The sequence below is a fragment of the Zeus faber genome (genome assembly GCF_960531495.2).
Source record: "Zeus faber genome assembly, chromosome: 4".
Classification (NCBI taxonomy): domain Eukaryota; kingdom Metazoa; phylum Chordata; class Actinopteri; order Zeiformes; family Zeidae; genus Zeus; species Zeus faber.
In genome coordinates, this window is record NC_137191.1 from 16,954,595 (window position 1) to 16,973,636 (window position 19,042).

The 19,042-nt window shown below is 46.1% G+C and overlaps 1 protein-coding gene across 3 annotated transcripts in view; it reads left to right on the forward strand.

Moving 5' to 3' along the window:
- lrba (LPS-responsive vesicle trafficking, beach and anchor containing) overlaps window positions 1-19,042 on the forward strand; it is a 151,679-nt gene that overhangs the window by 125,686 nt on the left and 6,951 nt on the right. For all 3 annotated transcript variants that reach the window (XM_079998554.1, XM_079998556.1, XM_079998555.1), the window contains 5 exons: window positions 6,966-7,055; window positions 9,544-9,721; window positions 11,110-11,175; window positions 12,566-12,721; window positions 15,403-15,570. In XM_079998554.1, the coding sequence (XP_079854680.1) occupies window positions 6,966-7,055; window positions 9,544-9,721; window positions 11,110-11,175; window positions 12,566-12,721; window positions 15,403-15,570 (658 nt within the window). The remainder of the gene's footprint in view (window positions 1-6,965; window positions 7,056-9,543; window positions 9,722-11,109; window positions 11,176-12,565; window positions 12,722-15,402; window positions 15,571-19,042) is intronic.

Below are 19,042 nucleotides of genomic sequence, written 5' to 3' on the forward strand. Positions count from 1 at the left end.
CCGCTTTTCCCGTGTTCTTATTTTAGATCTATTTATTTTCGTGTCTCCTATTTGGATGAAACCAATTTTTTCAAGCGACTGTTCCGCCCCGTTACAAACAAAGACCCTGTGTCCCGAGCCGCGTAACGCACGTCTCCCCAATGCTACGGGACTTCATTTAGTAAAAACTGGATGTTTTTGTGTAAATACTTAACTTGTTAATGATAAATCCTCCACTTCTGTAACGGGGAGACTTTCTAATTTTCCCGACCGGACTCTATTATGACGCAGATTATTATTATTAATTTGTCATCGTTATATAGTTGTTGTTTTTTTTTAAATGAGTGCACTGCAGTGACAATGCAGACAACAACATTCGTGTTAAATGTTCATTCAACTTCAGCAATTTTGTCTCATTTGTTATTATTATGAAATTGTTGTATTTGATGCAAAAAAAAAACGAACAAAAAAAACATGATACCGGCATTATGTATCACCCATCGACCGTCTCGCTCTTTAAATATTAGCATCAGCCGTTAAAAAAAAAAAACATTTTGGTCGACCGCTTGTGCTAAGCTAACATGCTAGCATGCTAATGGCAGGAGTTGCTGAGCAAAGCCTGTGTATGTCTTCCACTTTGACGCCTTAAAACCGCTCTCTCCTCTTCCATTTATTATTTATTGCCTCTGTGGAACACAGAATCCTGCCCCCAAGCAGCAACACAAAAACAAAGCGGAGAAATAAAAATGAAAACGTAGCTTAGGTTGCTGAGGGCGGAGGCGTGGCTGACAATTTCACCAGCCTGAGGATCGACTTCCCCTCCCAACGGCCCCCGGCGCGCTTCCAAACAAACCCGACTTTATTTATTTGTATTTATTTTCTTTGTGTCCTCTGAAAGGTGTTCCTAGGTTTCGGGGACTAGTGGAGGCGGAGGGGCGCTCAATTCATATAATGAAACTAAATGGAGATGAGTCCACCGCTGCCCTTCATGCTCAGTGACTGGAGCACCAGGGGCACCCACGCCCGATGCTTGATTTATCACCTCATTCACCCTAATTCCCATCCAGATGTGCTTTGGCCCTTCAGCTATTTACACACACACACACACACACACACGGACACTCACTCACACACACACACACGCGTACACTCGCGCACACACCCACGCGCACACATGCGTACACATACACACACACACACACACACACACACACACAGTCGCACATCTATTCACAGATACACACACCCACATGCAGATTCATTGCCAAGGTCCAGCAGACATTTCCGCAGCCAGGGCGGGCCCATTACCCGGCCCCATGTTTAATACTCACATGCCGCCAAATTGGATCTCTGACACTCCACTATTCCAGCCGAGCCGCTCCACCGGTCACGGGATCGATAAATCCACACGCCCTACATGGTGCCATCAGAGCCAGGTGCATTTCATTTGAGTCGTATTAAAATAGAGCTGGTCTCAGCGTGCGTGCGGGGGGAACAATCCTCACACGTGGCATGGAGGCTGGACGCGGCGGGATCACAAAGTTCCGAGGCCTTTTCGGAACGGGAGCGGGTCTTTCTAAAAACGGCTTCTCAATTTGATGGAAGGATGGGGCCGGGAGACGCCGCCACGCTCCTCTGTGGCCGCTGCTTTCGGCACCATGACAGCGCTCCTTCTCACGCTGATGTCTCTATCGAAATATTTTTGGCAGAGGGGGGAAAAAAAAAACATTCCTGGGATTCCACGCCCTCCGAATTTACCCACAGCCCCCCCCCCCCCCCGGGTGTGATAGATTTTTTTTATGGTCCCGAAAATGTAATTGAATCTGAAAGGAAAGAGATTAGATAAGATTCCAATCATCCAGAATAATGTGAAGGCAGAACTTGGACAAATGTGTTCCTTCCAGTATTGCTGGAAGGAACACATTTGAGGATATTGGGACAAAAATATATAATCTACAAGTGCATAAAAATGATTATGTGCAATAAAGTGCAATGTTCCTTGAAATAAAGTTGTTGTTTTTTTTTGGTTTGGTCAGACCTTGTACAGACCATGTAAGAATTCCCAAGAATTATGAGCAATCACAAGTGCATTATTTGCTTACAACTGTTCAAGCATGTTAGTTTTTTAAGAAGTCTGCTTTCTTAATCTTTACTGTGTTATTTCTGCACAAGAATCTAAAAATGTTAGAAAAGCTTACGTAAGGGGGCGGGGGGAGGTACGTGAAACACTTGCAGTTTCTCTCACTCGTGCTGTGGCGTTTCTCTTCCCGGGCACCCTCGGCCTGAGCGTTCTAATTAGTTAAATAAACCGCGGCGGCGTTCACCCCGCGAGCCCAACCCGCGGCCCTCTCGGCGGACTGTTAGTGTGGAAGGGGAGCATGCCCCGTCTGCGACGGAGGCGGAAACAGGGGTTCGGGCGTCTGGGCCCCGTCAGGGGTGCACTGGAGGGTAGGAAGGGCTTTGGGGCCGAGGGGGCTTGGCTCAGCTCCTGTCCCTCGGGTGTATAATTACTGACTGACAACTGTTTCAGCCAGAGCTGTGGTCTGGGCCGGGCCGGGGTAGGACAGGCCCTGGGGCTGTTCAGTGTCTGAGGGATGGGACGCAGGCGTGTGTGTGTGTGTGTGTCTGTGTGTGTGTGTGTGTGTGTGTGTGCGCGGGTGCGGGTGCGGGTGCGCTTTGGGAAAGCTCGTGGATGGGGGGGGCAGCTGGGTCTTTGCTTCTGCCAGGGTTCTTGGCAGCTGCCTGGACCCCACCTTCCCAGACAGACAGACAGACAGATAGGGTCGACTGTTCTTTTTGTGTGTCCATTGACGTGGACATTCAAAGGTATATTTTCTCCGTACTGTGTGCTAAGTTGTGTGTGTGCGTGTGTGTGCGTGTGTGTGTGTGTGTGTGTGTGTGTGTGTGTGTGTGTGTGTGCGTGTGCGTGCGCTCCAGCTGATATGCATCTACAGCTGAATGTGTGTATTGTGAGTGCATGTGGAATATCTCAGAGCAGATTAGGAAATGCTTCAGAGGCTACTGCCATGTTTTTCAAAACCATGATTACTTCCTGTTCTGCCTGTGTTGTCCAACCCTACCCCCAGAAGTGAGTGAGTGAGTGAGTGTGTGTGTGTGTGTGTGTGTGTGTGTGTGTGTGTGTGTGTGTGTGTGTGTGTGTGTGTGTGTGTGTGTGTGTGTGTGTGTGTGTGTGTGTGTGTGTGTGTGTGTGCGCGCGCATCAGAATTTGTGCTTGTTTGTGAGTGGCACACATGCACATCTGCGTTGCCTCCCACTGCATGAAGAGAAACACACCCTGGGTTCTTTTCTGGTCGTCATACAGGACTTCCCCTCTTTCACATGTTATTATGGAAAACCCCGCAGCCTCCCCCTCGAGCGATGCTACGCAGAGCCCCCGTCTGAGCCGTGCAGCTTTTTGCGTAACTCGGCAGAGGGCAAGAAAATACAACTGCAGGAATAAACCCGCTTTGACACAACGCCACACTCGCTTTCTGAACCTTCTGAAATAGTTTCCTTTGGGCAACAAACTCTCGTCAGGATGTTAACCCACGCTTAAAAAAATTCAGCCTCGCAGAAACGCACAGCATGCAAATGTTAATTGTCGCGCCGCGCCGTGCATCAGCACTTACAAGGCCTGCTCTGGTTATTCTTTTGTCGCCGGGCTTATTTGCATGAAAGCCGCATGTTTTACATAGATGTCCCGCCTCGTCGAGTGGCTGAGTAAATCAAACCGCGGGGCCGGGGCGCCTGAGCCGAGGGCCACTCCGTCATTTAAATGTATAGAATATAAAGAAGCTTCATCAGATATGGGCCAGTGCCCCCAAAAGAGATTGGCCTTGCGGAGGGACCCTCACATAATCACCTGAGCGTCACGTTGGCATATCGAGGTAGGACGCGCTGACCTAGACTCGCCCGCCGCTCGGCGTCCCACCGCCTAATAAATGTCAGGACAGAATTTAATGAAGATAGGTTGAGTGGCGCTTCCATGCGTTGGCCTAAGCAAAATGCTCCGCGGAGACGTGGGAAGGAAGCCGCTTTGACCTTGGGTTTTGCCGCCGCAACCTTTTAGTGACATACCCCGCACTGGACACCGAGCGGATTCAAAGCTCTCAGGTCCAGGCTAAGAGCGCGGCGTTGCCTTTCCTGCCGTGGTGCTCTCAAAAACTGCCTCAAATACAACTCCTGGTTGCACGGCGATCATGTGATGGAGACGGACGCAAAACTCTTTCTCTTTTTATGATTTTCATTCAATTCATTGACAGTTTATGTGATCAATAAACCAAAAAAGGAATCAGAACCTCAGACACACTTTTGGACGGTCTCCTCTTCCTATTTTCCCCGTACATACTCTTCCATACTACTTACAAATGTAAGTGATGAATTCAGGCTTCCCCCTCCCGATGCTGTATTCTAGTAATAGATGGTCTTACTCGGTCCACAAGTGGATTTACACCACATTACATGGACGGCCCCGGGCACATTATTCCCCTCAGTTGAGCGATGGATCAAAGCAGAGAAAGTATTAGAGAAAAGTGGAAAAAAGAGAGAGAGGGGAGAGCGGGTTCAATGGGCATCTGGGGAGTAAAGATGAATAGAAAAGGAGAAAGAGAGGGTGATGTGCTTAATTTCCTTGCTGTCCTTTCCTCCAGAAGTAAGTGCTCTTTTCACACAATGGGTATAAAGTTAAGGTAGAAATACCCAGACACGCAAAAATACTCTCGTTAAAGGTGGAAGAAGGACATTGATATGTCTACTGGAGTAAAAGTATATAAGTACTTGCTCTTAAATGTGCTGAAAGTATTAAAAGTACTTGTACTATCCAGTGTCCTGATATAATACGCCAAAAGGATATACTTTTGATATATAAATATGAATCCTGATTTTAGAAAAAAAAAAAGCCTTAAGGTAATGTATGTAGTAGAGTAAGAAGTATTCTATATTTGCATTGAGCTGTAATGCAGTAAAAGTCGGAAGCTTTCTGAAACTGAATGTACTGAAGTATATGAAAAATGTACTGAAGTACAGTCACAAACTACTTGCACTTTGTTACCTTCCACCACTAACTGTACAGATATTAAATATAATCATCTACTCTCTATTAGGATATATATATATATATATATATAATTTTTTTTATTTTTTTTTAACTTTTCTGGTTTCTGGTTAGTTTCAGACAATGCGGATAAGCGCACTGACTTCACAACCTTCTTTCTCATGGAAATACCATCCGCAGGCCTCAGCCATGAGCTCATGCTGAGGCCTGGCCAAGCCGCGCTGTCACTCCCACACACACACTTACACTAACAGTACACACACTGTACAGCCCGTCACTCTCTCACACACACACACACACGCACACACGCATACGCACACACTGTACAGCCTGTCACCCTCTCTCTCTCTCACACACACGCACACACACACACACACACACACACACACACACACACACACACACACACACTGTACAGCCTGTCACCCTCTCTCTCTCTCTCTCTCTCTCTCTCTCTCTCACACACACACACACACACACAGGCTGCATTCTGTCTCCATCTAAACTTAGAACCAGATCCCTATCGGCACCAGATCTGTAACAGTGGCGGTTGAGTAGCTCCACTTTTTTATTAATTTTTTTACATCTTCTCGATCTACAATTGAATATATATATTTTTTTATATTTTTTTGCATTTTTGTATTTTACTTTATATCCAAATTTTATAAAATGTAACCCCAAAATTTTTGGACTCCTTTTTTATCCTAATCATTTGTGTTTCATTAAATCAACATCGATGGATAGATAGATACAGACAGACAGACAGATAGACAGATGTACAGTATAGATAGATACTTTAATCATCCCACAGGGAAAGCGCTGTTTGCAGCAGCAGACATCAAAAGAATAGCCAATAATAATAAAAGTATTGTAATAAATCTATAGTAATAAAACAACAATAGTAAATCTATTATTCCACTGTTGTAATGTTAATGTTGTTATATCCGTATCAACAATTCACATGCTGACAAAAGTTGGATATAGATATGTCTGTACCCAGTGTTATAAACAGTAATGCTTATGAACAATAAAAACATGATGCAAAAGGAGAGTGTTATCACAGGTTTCCTCAACCCATCAGCTTCCATGGTTCTATCAGCTCCGCCGTACATCTAGTGTTATGGTCCAGGTTATGGTATTAATTTGGGGGACGCCGCCCAGCGTGTGCCGGGGTGACCGTGGATGTGTTTAGGTTTATGGATGTGTGTGTCCTCCATCTTTGGCCGCTTGGCCTGACAGTGAGCGGTGTGAAACTGTCCAGAGGCTGCGAGGCTGGCGTCTGCGCTGACATTTATGGTCCTATACCTCTTCATTAACGCCATGGAACCAGCCTGGCCGGGCCTGCGCTAAATCTGTGTGTGTGTGTGTGTGTGTGTGTGTGTGTGTGTGTGTGTGTGTGTGTGTGTGCGTGTGCGCGCGGTTGTGCACGACTATAAACTTGACAACCTGCTCTGCCTATTTGGAGGTGATCTGGGATGAATTGAGATTAGGGCCGGGCGATATTGAAATAAAACAAACATCATTTTTGACGACTGTGACCAAGCAGGTAGAGGCGCTGATGAGAACAGTTGATGGAGTTCAGAAAGCGACGTTCCTTTATTGTAAAGCAGCCTTAAAGACCAATTTAAACTTTAATCACGATATGACGATAAGCCAAATCCCGGGAGATATCTAGTGTCGTATCACAATGTCAATATTATGTTGATATTTCGCCCCTGCGGTAATTGAGAATTCAATCCATGTTCTTATGAGGAGCGTCTTCTGAGTTACCTGCATATCATGTTAGTTTGTTAGCATGTGAATTCCTTATTCTTTTAGTTATTATTATTATTATTTAACGCAGATGACATCTTTACACAATAACACACTTACATATACTGTATATTTAATGTCTTTAATGTTTCTATTCTCTATCACTATCCTTTTTCTTTAGGCTGTGGAGTCCCAGATTAGGAGTTTTGGGCAGACCCCCAGCCAGCTGCTCATTGAGCCACATCCACCTCGGAGCTCAGCCATGCAAGTAGTAAGTGCCATGGACGCACACATACACACACACACACTACTGTACCTGTTATCGCTCTCTTGGGACAAATATCCAGGGAGGGAGGGGCCGCTGGAGAGCTTTTCCCCCCTCACGTCTCATTATTTTTGGACATTCTGTTCATTCCTTCTGGACAGCAGACAAGAATCTCCACATTCTCTTACGGCTTTGAGTGTGTCTATCTACGTACATGTGTCTTAAGAAAAAGTGGTAAGAAGCATGCAGTATGTTTGAGGGGGGGGGGGGGAAAAAACCCTCCATCTGAAGTGGATTCTGAGAGTGAAATGGGCAGAGGAAAGGAACCGCCATCCTGGAGCGAGGACTTTAGTAACGGCCAACACCGCGCGCACATGCCTGTGATGCTCCACGGCCCCAGGAGTCCCTATTAGCGTGGTGTCCCTGCAGCGCTGACAGCTGGCACACACACACACACACATACACACACACACACAGACACACGCACATGCCACACACACACCTACTACCTATTCAAAAACACCATTATTCACAAACATGTTTCTAGTGTTCCCTCCACTTCTGCAGCGCCTTTTTCGACTGCCTGTTCTCATCCGGGTGTTTTCCCCTCCTCTGCGTCCTGCTGATGCCGCCATCTCTCTCTCTCTCTACCACTTGGTCTGTTGTCAGCATGTTGGCGTCCGCCCGTGCCGCTGGTAATGATATTGTCAGATCGCCCGGGTTGGTTGTCAGTACTCGGAGCTGTTCCTGGTGTTAAACACTGATCTACCTCTCCTCTCCTCGCACGGCGCAGCATGTAAAATGGCTCCTTTTACAGGATGTTTGTACTTTAACTCATGTAAACGTCTCTACAGCGCCCTGCGTCATATTGGACGCCGGTAGGAACTCTTGACGAAATGAACGGGACTCATTTGCGGTCGTGCTGGGTACTCCTGGATGCTCCAATGCGAATCAGTTCTATTGTTTCATTTTCAGAATGGAGCAGTCATTAGGTGTTTTCAGACCAAGCAGTTGTGGGGACTCCCTGAAGGGAACTAGGAACTGGGGAGGTCCCCCGAGAACTAGATCCCTCCAAGGGCTTTTTTTCTGGTTGCATTGACACTGCCAGTAGGAACGCTGAAGTGACGTCAGCCAACAGGGTTTCAGCGCGTGTTCCGTGTTGTATTGGTTTATAAAAATCTGTTTCTGAACAAGTTTGAGGCGAGAAATAAGCCAATCCAGTTGCTGAATCTTCACTCATTAGATCTACAGGGTGTAATGTAAAAGTTAGCTCAGACTTTCATAAGGCAAGCGCACGCATCGGGACACGACATGCAGATTTTTTTATTTTATTTTTTTTTTCATTCAATGAACGTCTGAAAATGAATTTAATGAAATTAATACATCTACAATAAAAATACTAGTTTTATTGGGGTTTTTTTGTTTGTTTTTTTGTTACCGCCGAGTGTACGTGGGCTGGTCCCCACACAGAGCGATGCGACTCCACCAGGGCGGACTGTCCTTAGTGCGCCGGGGCAACCAATCATGTGGTCTGAACCAATCACGTGGTCTGAACCGCGCACTGACGTCACTGAAGGTTCTTCTTGCGCCGGTTTGTCCCTGGAGTGGGAGCTAAAAAGGTCCCTCAAAACGGCGTTCTACGAACTAAGAACGTTCCTCGTTCCTGCAGGGCGCACACGAAACAAACAACAAGTGGAAAAGTCCACGCGGTGTGAACACGCCTAATATCAGAGTGAATTGTGACCCTTTGTATTAAAATCAAATTTAATTTTGAGATCCTTCCCAATACACAAAGTATATTGAGCTCCTAATAAATATACATGTTGATGCAGATAACCCAATTTAACATGTGATTTTTGCTTTCTTGCTAGATTATTGTAGATGAATGTTGAGTATCAGTGCAAGAACGTAGGCATCATAGGAGAACGTTAGAGGCCTTCAAGGCCATGACTGAGACAATGATTAGAACAGAGCTTCCATCAAAACATCTCTTCCATCAAAGCCACGTAACTAGCATCGCACTAGTAAAAAAGGAAGAAACCTGACTGGTACCGCACCCCCCAGTCATTACAGGATTAATGTAAATTCTCATAAATACATTGATACACTTGATACATTGAAATGTTCTTCTGAATCTGCCCAAGGAGTGTTTCTTCAGGACCTCCTCTCCCCGGCCGCGCTGCAGCTTCACCACATCTTCTGCTCAAACCTTCACCAAACCTGCTTCTTTCCCTCAGCCTCGCTGCCCTGCTCAGCACCGGGCTACAGCCCTGTTCTGCCGTTTCTCTCTAACCTGCTCTTCATCCTTCTCCTCCTCCTCCTCTCGTCCTCCCTATCGCTCTTTTCTTCCTCTTTATTTTTACCGTCGCCCGCTGCTGCTTCTCCGCTTTCCCTATCCTCCACCCTACCCCTCCGTGCTCTCGTTCCCCTCCCTCCCTCCCTCCCTCCCTCCTTGCGTCCGCCCCGGGGGCCTGAACAGTATCTTCTCCTGCAGACTCCGCTGATGTTCACGGAGCAGATGCAGCAGGACGTCATCATGGTGCTCAAGTTCCCGTCCAATTCGCCCGTCACGCACGTGGCGGCCAACACGCAGCCCGGCCTGGCGTCGCCCGCCATCATCACCGTCACCGCCAACCGCCTCTTTGCTGTCAACAAGTGGCATGGCCTCACAGGTGAGGGAGCATGTGTGTGTCAATATATAGTAGAGATCATTAATATATATAATAATAATACATAATAATCTGTAAAATAAATATATAATATATATATTTTAGGGTAGTATTATTATAGGGTTATATATATTATATATATATATATATTTTACTTATTATGTTGATAATTTTATAGTATAATATGAAATAATAAATATGTCATAAAAGTAATATAAAATGTCTGTATATGTACAGTATGTATAGTGTCAGATCGAGCTGTATTGAAAGAAATATATAATAGTTGATACAAATTCAATGATTGTTATTATTTCAATTTCTGAATCGATTCAGAAAATGGTAATATCAGTAATTTGATTTGGACCTTATGGAACCAGTTTGAATTATTAAATTAAATTTCTGGTAATGGACTGACTGTCTGTGTTCCGTGTGTCTATAATACAGGTCCAATGGTATAAGTGAAAAATTGTTAGCAATTCTCATTGTGTATGAAAATGTCAAAATATCGATATAGAATCGTGACCCTTTATATAAGGGTAATCATATATCATTTAATTGAATCGCCAGATCCTGCCCGATCCCCATCCCGAGTATCAAAATGATATGATTGAGGGAATGAAGGATTATGACGAATCAGCATAAACGTATCCCCTGTTCCCCTTCAAACTCCTCATGGTGTGATCCATGGAGGAGGATTGACCCGTCTGGAGTCTGTGGGACGGACGTTGATGCGGGGGAGAGCTGACTGTGTCTGCTGGGAAGCAGGATCAAATGTGACATGTGCAGCGCCCGGCGTTAGGTTTCACGTCCGCCTCCATATAGCGGCCCTTCAGTTCACCATCCCCCAAAAAAAAGCTTATTTTCCCAGCACCCATCCTGCCCTGGGGGGGACATTAAATTTGGTAAGTCTGAGGATGGCAGAATGGAGACTGACTAGTTTTCAGGAGAGCACGGCCGCGCCCAACCACACAACGCTTACTTTCATGAAATCATGCGGATTTCATTTCTACACTTATTCCAGTCTGAATCCAACCCCCCCGCTCTTCATCGAAATCTCCAGTGTGATTTTACCTGAAGGTTGAAACGCCACCGACTTTCTCTTGTCATCCTGCTGCAAACAGAATCAACGGGGCCCGTCGCTGGAAACGCGACCGTTAGTCAGCGCCAAGGATGCCGTTGTCCGGTGGCTCGGCCGTCCCTAAATCTTATCAGCAGTTAAATTTGGTGGAGGCCAGACACTGACACTCTCGCTCACTGTGCCGTGATGGGGTTGCGTTTTTTATTTTATTTATTTTTTTTGTGTCTCCCGGTGAACCGCTCGCCCAACAACTCCCCTCACAAGGCCGCGAAACTGCGACATTCATCCACTGTGTCTCTCTCCCTCCTGTCAGCTCATCAAAGCTCAGCCATGCAGGACCAGCAGTACCAACTTCCCGTGGAAATCGACCCCCTGATAGGTACGCAATATTCACATTTCCCTGTTTTTTATTTTACATAGGCGAGTGCAGTGATTCTTGGATTTGTGTATAAATTGCCGTCTTGGTGACGTCCCCGGACGGTAGATCATGGCTGCTCCACAGCCTCCGCCCCGGCTTGCTTACGACGCAGCCTCCACTTCCACACGAACCCATTTGCATGCAAATTGGAATGCAATGAGCTGTGGCCCGGGCCGGCATTTCATCATCAACCCCCCCACCTCCACCTTCCTCCCTCCCCCTCTGCATCCTCTTTGGTTTAATTTGAGCGCGGGGAAAGGACGCGTGTCAATGGAAATGAATATGAATGTGGTAATAATGTGTGATTGAGAATGCGTGGCGGGCGGCTGTCAGGACAATGCGGCCGCCGCTCGTCCCTCACGACTTGTTGATGAGAGAGAGAGAGAGAGAGAGAGAGAGACTGACTTCCAATGCTTCCCGCCAATGCTGCCGTTTCCTATATTCTCTCGTAGCTTAGCTCTGTTTTTTTCCCTCCGGTGCCTTTGTGTCTTTACAGACTTTTTTTTTTTTTTTTTTTTTTATGCGTTCTGTTCGTAAAAATATCTGGAATTACTCTGACGCCCTCATCTTGATCATATCTATCAAAATATTTGTGTTGATGTTTAAAAAACACTTATGCTGAAGTTGAAATATAATTTCCAAATTTACTGTAGAATTTAATGCAATATCTGCCAACTATGACTTGGACAATATGTTATATGTCTTAACTTGTGTTCTCTGCGTCTTTTATTATATATATATTTTTCGGTGTCTGTGTGTTTATGGGGATGATGGGAATCTTTCTCGTCTGTGTCAGTTATGTATTTATACTGCTCACATTCCTGCCGCGGCGAGAAATAAACACAGTAAATCGCGGATCGACGTCGGGGGGCCGCGCGGGCCGTGCCAAACCGACGGCTTGAGATATTGGTTATTTAGGGCGTGCTGAACCCGCTCAGTGCCCCCACGGCTCAGCACCTGCTCCGAAGCGCGGCCAGTAGAACCGTATCTGTTTGCGAACGCCCAGAAGAGCGGGTCGCGCCCGCCCCGCTCCAGGCCCTCTAAATCCAAGTGGGAAAGTCCCCGAAAAACTCTGCCCTTGTTCTATGTTTTTCGCTCTCCCAGATCTCGCCGAGGCTCGGCCGTGGCGGTGATGTGTAACTTTCAGATATTCCAGATTGCACAAGCGTAAACTTCTTGGGGGGGAAAATCTGACTTGGGGGTGGTGGGGGGGGGGATGCAGCAGGAGGTCGCCGAGCCGTATCTTTCCTCCTCTCTTACTTGCAAAATGCAACCTTGTGTTTCCTCCATTGCCTTCTGTTTTTGTCGTTTCCTAACCCCCCCAACCCCCCGCCTTGCCTCTGGTCCCCAGCCAACAGCGTGGGCAGCCACCGGCGTCAGATCTGTGACCTGCTGGACCAGAGCATCCAGATCAGCTCGCAGTGTTTCGTCATCACCGCTGACAACCGCTTCACGCTGCTCTGCGGCTTCTGGGACAAGAGCTTCCGAGTCTACTCCACCGACTCAGGTAGGGGCCACTGCCCCCCCGCCCGGGTTTCCCCCGTTTAACCGACACAGAACCCAAATCGACGCCTTTCTGACCTGTTGTCAGAAAGCTGAGGTTGACTGTACGGTGAATGGGGGGGGGGGGGGGGGGATGGGGGGGCGATGTCCCCTGAGCAGACGCTGTTAGCAGGATATTCACGCCAAAATAACCATTATGAAAGATGACATCTTGATCAACTGGACATGGTATATTCTTGACATTCTTGAGATTCTTAAGTTTCTGTTTTCAGGAACGAGTGAGGCCATAACGACCGGACGGCGAACTGTTTATACTTCGAGAGGAAGGAGGGAAAAATTAGCGGCACAAATAGAAGCGGTTTTTCAGGGTCTCGACACGAATTTGCAAACTAACTCATTGGAAAGGAATCTACTGCTACACACACACACACACACACACACACACACACACACACACACACACACACACACACACACACACACACGAGGGATGTGCAGGATTAGTCAATTAAACGTTACTACCCCTCCCGAGTTGGCACCAGAAATACTAGTCGGTTAAACTTATTAGGCTCTATTATTATTTTATTAATTCACACGTTTAAGTTACATATTGACATAATTTACACTGTATTGGTGTTGGCGTCCCCTGGTTAGGGACCCCTCGTCGGGCACATTTCCCAGGTCCGGCATCCATGCACCCCCCCCAGGACTCGCACCATCAGCCTGCCTCCGCCCGGTCTGTCGAGGAGGTGGAGGTTGAGTGCATGCAATATACCTGAAAGATGGTGAAGTAGCTTGGGCAGCGGCATTTAAAATACGATTTGGTTATTGAAGCATGTGATCAACGGTTTCAAACGGCTCTTATAATATATGCAATATTTTTTCTAATATACCCAATATTCTTTTTCTGACTTTTAGACCAGTCAACTAGTCAAATTTTAAACTTCCGTTCTAATGGGAAATTAGTTGTTAGAACCATCCCGAACACACACACACACACACACACACACACACACACACACACACACACACACACACACACACACACACACACACACAGACCTATAGGTGCGTCGGGTCAGGGGTCCTCAATGAGTCCTTTTCAAGCCTCTTCTCTGGAACCTCTTCTCCGCGGCCTCATTCAGAGTCCTGTACACATCTGAGACAGCGGTCGCAAATTCAATTTCTCCAGACCGTGTGGGGGCCATGTGCCTTTAATGGAGGGAGGAAGGAAGGGAGGGAGGGAGGGAAGGGACGAGACGCGAGCGGAGAGATAGCTCTATTGTGCGGCTGCCACCGGGGCGCACGATGGGAACATGAGCGGTGTAATCGCACGCGTTCAACAGCTGCCACCGCGCTCCCCAAAGCCCACGGGTTCAAGAACACTGAAATTTAATCAATTACCAGGGGTGATTGGTACACATGCACAAAACACAGACGCCTGCGTGAGCACAGAGCCAGTGAATTGAAATTGTGCGCCTCGCCCCTACTCTCCATAGCGTGTGTGTGTGTGTGTGTGTGTGTGTGTGTGTGTGTGTGTGTGTGTGTGTGTGTGTGTGTGTGTGTGTGTGTGTGTGTGTGTGTGTGTGTGTGTGTGTGTGTGTGTGTGTGTTTGCCTGCCTGTGTGTGTGTGCATGTGCGTGTGTGTGCTCGCTCAGACGGAGGGCTCATGCGCATTGAAGTAGACGAGCACGTGTTTTGAGATGTGGTGCATGGCAGCCATTATTAAAATCATTACTTAGTCTCAGTATTTATAAAGATGTCAAACAATTCTCACCTTTGATGTCTCCATCAAAGCTTCACTTGATCGCGATCGCTCCCCTTCATAATGACTCCGATCCTTTTTTTCTTTTTTTTTTTTAATTATTTCTTTATTTTAATTTTTTATGGGTTTTTTTTGTTTTTTTATATGATAGACAATTTAATCACCCGGCGGACGCTGCATTCTGACGTCCAGACAGAAATGCCACGCGTTCCAAACTCTGTGCAGTTTGACGGCAGAGGTCGCAGTGTGAGGAGTGTATTAGCTGCTAGACAGCGCGGTCTGGGAATCTGACAGTAATCAGCCTCTTTATACAAACACCGTACAACACGCCGCTTAGTGCGCGTTTGGCGCGCCGTACGCACGCACGAACATGCACGCATCCAATATCCTAAATATTTATCCTGGAAATCAGCGGAGGCTCATGGGAGAGATATGGAACGGCGAGCCGAGCAGATGTCATTTCAGGAAATACACGAGACGTACTTGGACATAAATTGATGAACAAAGAGGTGTTAAATCAATGATCATTATTTCTGCAAGAGAATATTTATATAGAGAGAGATAGACTATCTTTATATAGAGACTATATATATAAAGAGAGAGAGATAGACTACCTTTATATAGAGACTATGTGTATATATATATATATATATAGATAGATATATATATAGATAGATAGAGAGACTACCTCTATATCGAGACTATATACAGTATATATATATATATATATATATATATAGATATAGAGAGAGAGAGATAGACTATGGCGAGAACGATATATTATATATCTAGAGAGAGATTATACACAGTATATACTGTAGCATATTTGAGTGTGTGTTTGGGTGAGTCTTTGTACTGTATGTGTTTGTCAGCATAAGTATACGTGTGTTTTTTTTATTGTATTTATCTTCTCCCTCCAGGAAAACTGACTCAGATCGTGTTTGGGCACCGTGATGTGGTGACGTGTCTGGCTCGCTCCGAGTCCTACATCGGAGGGGACTGCTACGTGCTCTCCGGCTCCAGAGACGCCACGCTGCTCCTCTGGTATTGGAACGGCAAGAACAGCAGCATCGGCGAGAGCCCCGGCAGTAAGCACGCACGCACGCAGGCGCGCACACACACACGCACGCACACACACACACGCACACACACACACACACACACACACACACACTCACACTCAGACAGTTTTGACCGTGTGATTTACGGCCTCCCTCTGTAAAGTAACAACTAGTTTGGTCTGACCAGGCCAGGCCTCCTGCACACAGATTGGATTTTGCAGCACCGCTGCACCAAGAATGGGCTCTCACTAATCTCAGGTTCACACACACACACACACACACACACACACACACACACACACACACACACACACACACACACACACACCCTGGTGGTGTGTAAGGAAAAGGAACGTGCTTCTTTGCTTGTGTCTTTGTGTGATTGATAGAGCCTGTGTGTGTGTGTGTGTGTGCGTGCGTGTGCGTGCGTGTGCGTCTGCGCGTGCGTGCGCGCGTGTGTGTGTTCCATTTAGCGACCTCCATGTGACACTGGGGGCCGGCACATAAAGGTTCTGCCTCCATCGGAGGGCCGTGGGGTCACGCCTAGTGGATAAAAGTGAAAAATGTCCCAGGACGTCCTTACGTTAGGGTAAAATATTGCACCGCCCGTGATCAAAGGGCTCCACACACGCATAACCCTGGCCTTTAGCCTCGGCGGTGCTAATTTGGGCGGTTCAGATTTGGGTACATGCTGTTAAGTGATCCACTACAAATGAGCTGAAATTTATGATAAATGGTCATTTGGTTAATAAGCTGCAGCGTTGGTTCTTTATAGAGATTTAATACCGGGCAGTTAATTCAGTATATTCTGCTCAATTTCGCAGGATACAGTTATTCAGGACTTTGTTTTAGTATTGATGCTGTAACAGGCTTTTCAGCTTTTGCTTTCCCTTTTTAGGTCTGTTTGAAACTTTCTCATAATGAACGCATTTACATATTTAAGTATAGATTGTTCTTGTATATTTGTTTGCGTATTTCCATTCTTTTTTTAGACCATGATAGTTTCCCGCTGAATATAAACAATTACTCACCTCACACTTTTTATTCTACAAATTAATTTAATGTATATGAAAATTTATCATTTATTAATGTATTTCATATTTAAAAAATCGAAAGCTTATACTAAAGCATATAGAAACAGTAGTATATGTTTTGACTTCACTGACTTTGATGGACTTGAAAAAATGTGCTGGATGGACCTTTATTTGTCTGCATGGACACGCATGCAGGTGGACATACAGGTGTGTGTGTGTGCGTGTGCGTATATGTGCTCGCACACTGTGTATCCCAGCGTGCGCGGTGCAGTCACCCTCCTGCAGCCAGAGCAGCAGACAAAGCATCCTCAGCCCCTCGCCACCACAATGTGATGCTCCATTGCCCCAGACCGCAGGACGCTTTGCCAGACACCAGGCTGCACTGCACGTCATGACACTGTTTGTGTGTAAGCTTGTGCATGATGTGCAGTGCACCCACAAAATGCATGCATGCACACACACACATACACACACACACACACACACACACACACACACCAGCTCCCTTTATTCTTCTTCCAACTGTGAGCACTTTCAAGTTCAACCCTGCAGTCTCAAACACACACACACACACACACACATACACACACACATTCCTTCTCATGCATAATGCCCTGCGAACATCCTACACACTTCATAAGCCTGACAGTTGACTTTGATTCCCTGATATGCACATGTACACATTCAGTGATGCACTCACGTTCGCTTGGTGTCGTTACGTTTTCCACCGCGATACCTCAGACACCACTGCCCCCTGCTGGCTAAACACTAGAATACCACTAAATATATACTTGAGGCAGGGAGGGAACGCATGGATACTCTTCAAGCAGTGTCTCTCAGATGCTCTTTATTTTTCTCTCTCTCTGTCACACACACACACACACACACACACACAAACACACACACATGCACAGCCCGCTCTTGTCCAGATAAGTGATACCCCCTCGTTGTCCACGGCCGGGTTATATATAGGTATTAGATTGTAATCAGATGTCGCCCTAATGCGAACCAAATGGCAGGGAGTGGCTCCAAAGGTTAAATGATACACCAATATATCAACTTTATTGATCCTCTGCGGGCAAAATCTGACATTGTGCTTTAATCCGTGACTGTGTCGGTCAGCGTTTTGGGACGTTTGCCCATGGAATTAATGAAATATATATATAGACATTAGTGGTTGGTAACTTGAATGGTCAAAGTCACATTTGTAAGTAATTTATTTGTCTTCTCTAAGCTACCTTTCAAATGCACATTTCATTTGAAAGGTAGCTTCCAGAAGACAAATAAATAAATAAATATATATATATATGTATAAATGTTTGAAATAAACAACAATATACTAAATTATATTTAAAATAATATCGATATCATTATTTTATACAATGTCGATTAATAATAGGTGTTAAATGTGCATGGGATAAATACTCATAAAATCAGTACAGCTGCAAGTACTGTAGTGCTTATACCAGCTTTCCATCGAACGAGTAGAGGGTTCAATGGGGGTTTGAAGTCACTTTCAGGCTGAAGCTGATTGTTAAATAAAGTTCAAGTGTCAGTGCCTGTATTGAGTTTCAGCTCTAACTTTAGTAATTCAATTAAAGAAAGAACCGCCTCATTCAAGCCGCCACTTTGTCCAGAAGCTCTCCACCGTAACACCCAGCGCTCCCTGAAACCCACCGTCCAGACCTCATTATTTATTATAGTTAATTATTTTATATAGTTAATAAGCTGTTTTTGTGATGAGGTTTTTTTTTTTTTTCTCGTCGTTTCTTTGTCACAACGTGTAAATTTAATCTATTTCCGCCGTAAAAAATGACCCTGGATCAGAGCAGACAAACATGGAGGTCAAGCCCACCCACTCCCTCCCTCCCTCACTCCCTTCCTCTGTAATGGAGCCAACTAATGAACTCGGCACCCTGAGTCAGGACTACGGCCCCACCGCTAACCAGCACACACACACACACACACACCTACCTCTGAAGGTCACAATAGACCCACTGATATGCAGCACAATCACTTTTACTAGTACGTGATCTCCTGTGGGTGTGTGCGTGGGCGTGTGTGTGTGCACGCGTGCTGTATGGGGACAGAGAGTTGACATTGTTTGGTCTCCAACTCTGACAGTTAAAATTAAAACAACAAAATCGGACTGCATAGGTCTCTCTCTCCCCATCACTCATCTCTCTCTCTCTCTCTCTCTCTCTCTCTCTCTCTCTCTCTCTCTCCATTGCTCCCTCACTCCCTCTCTGGCCTCGGGACATCTGGATCCAGTGAAGGTGGTCAAAGAGAGAAGAGTTTAAATAGAGAGAGAGACCGGGAGTGACAAGTGCTGGGAGGGGGCGGGCGGCGGGCGGCGGGCGAGCGAGCGAAGGAGCAGATTTTTTTGGCAGCACGCAGATCGTGGACGGGGTTCTCATCCACGCTGCACTGTAGCATCCCTCAGAGGGAGAGGGGGAGGAGGGGAG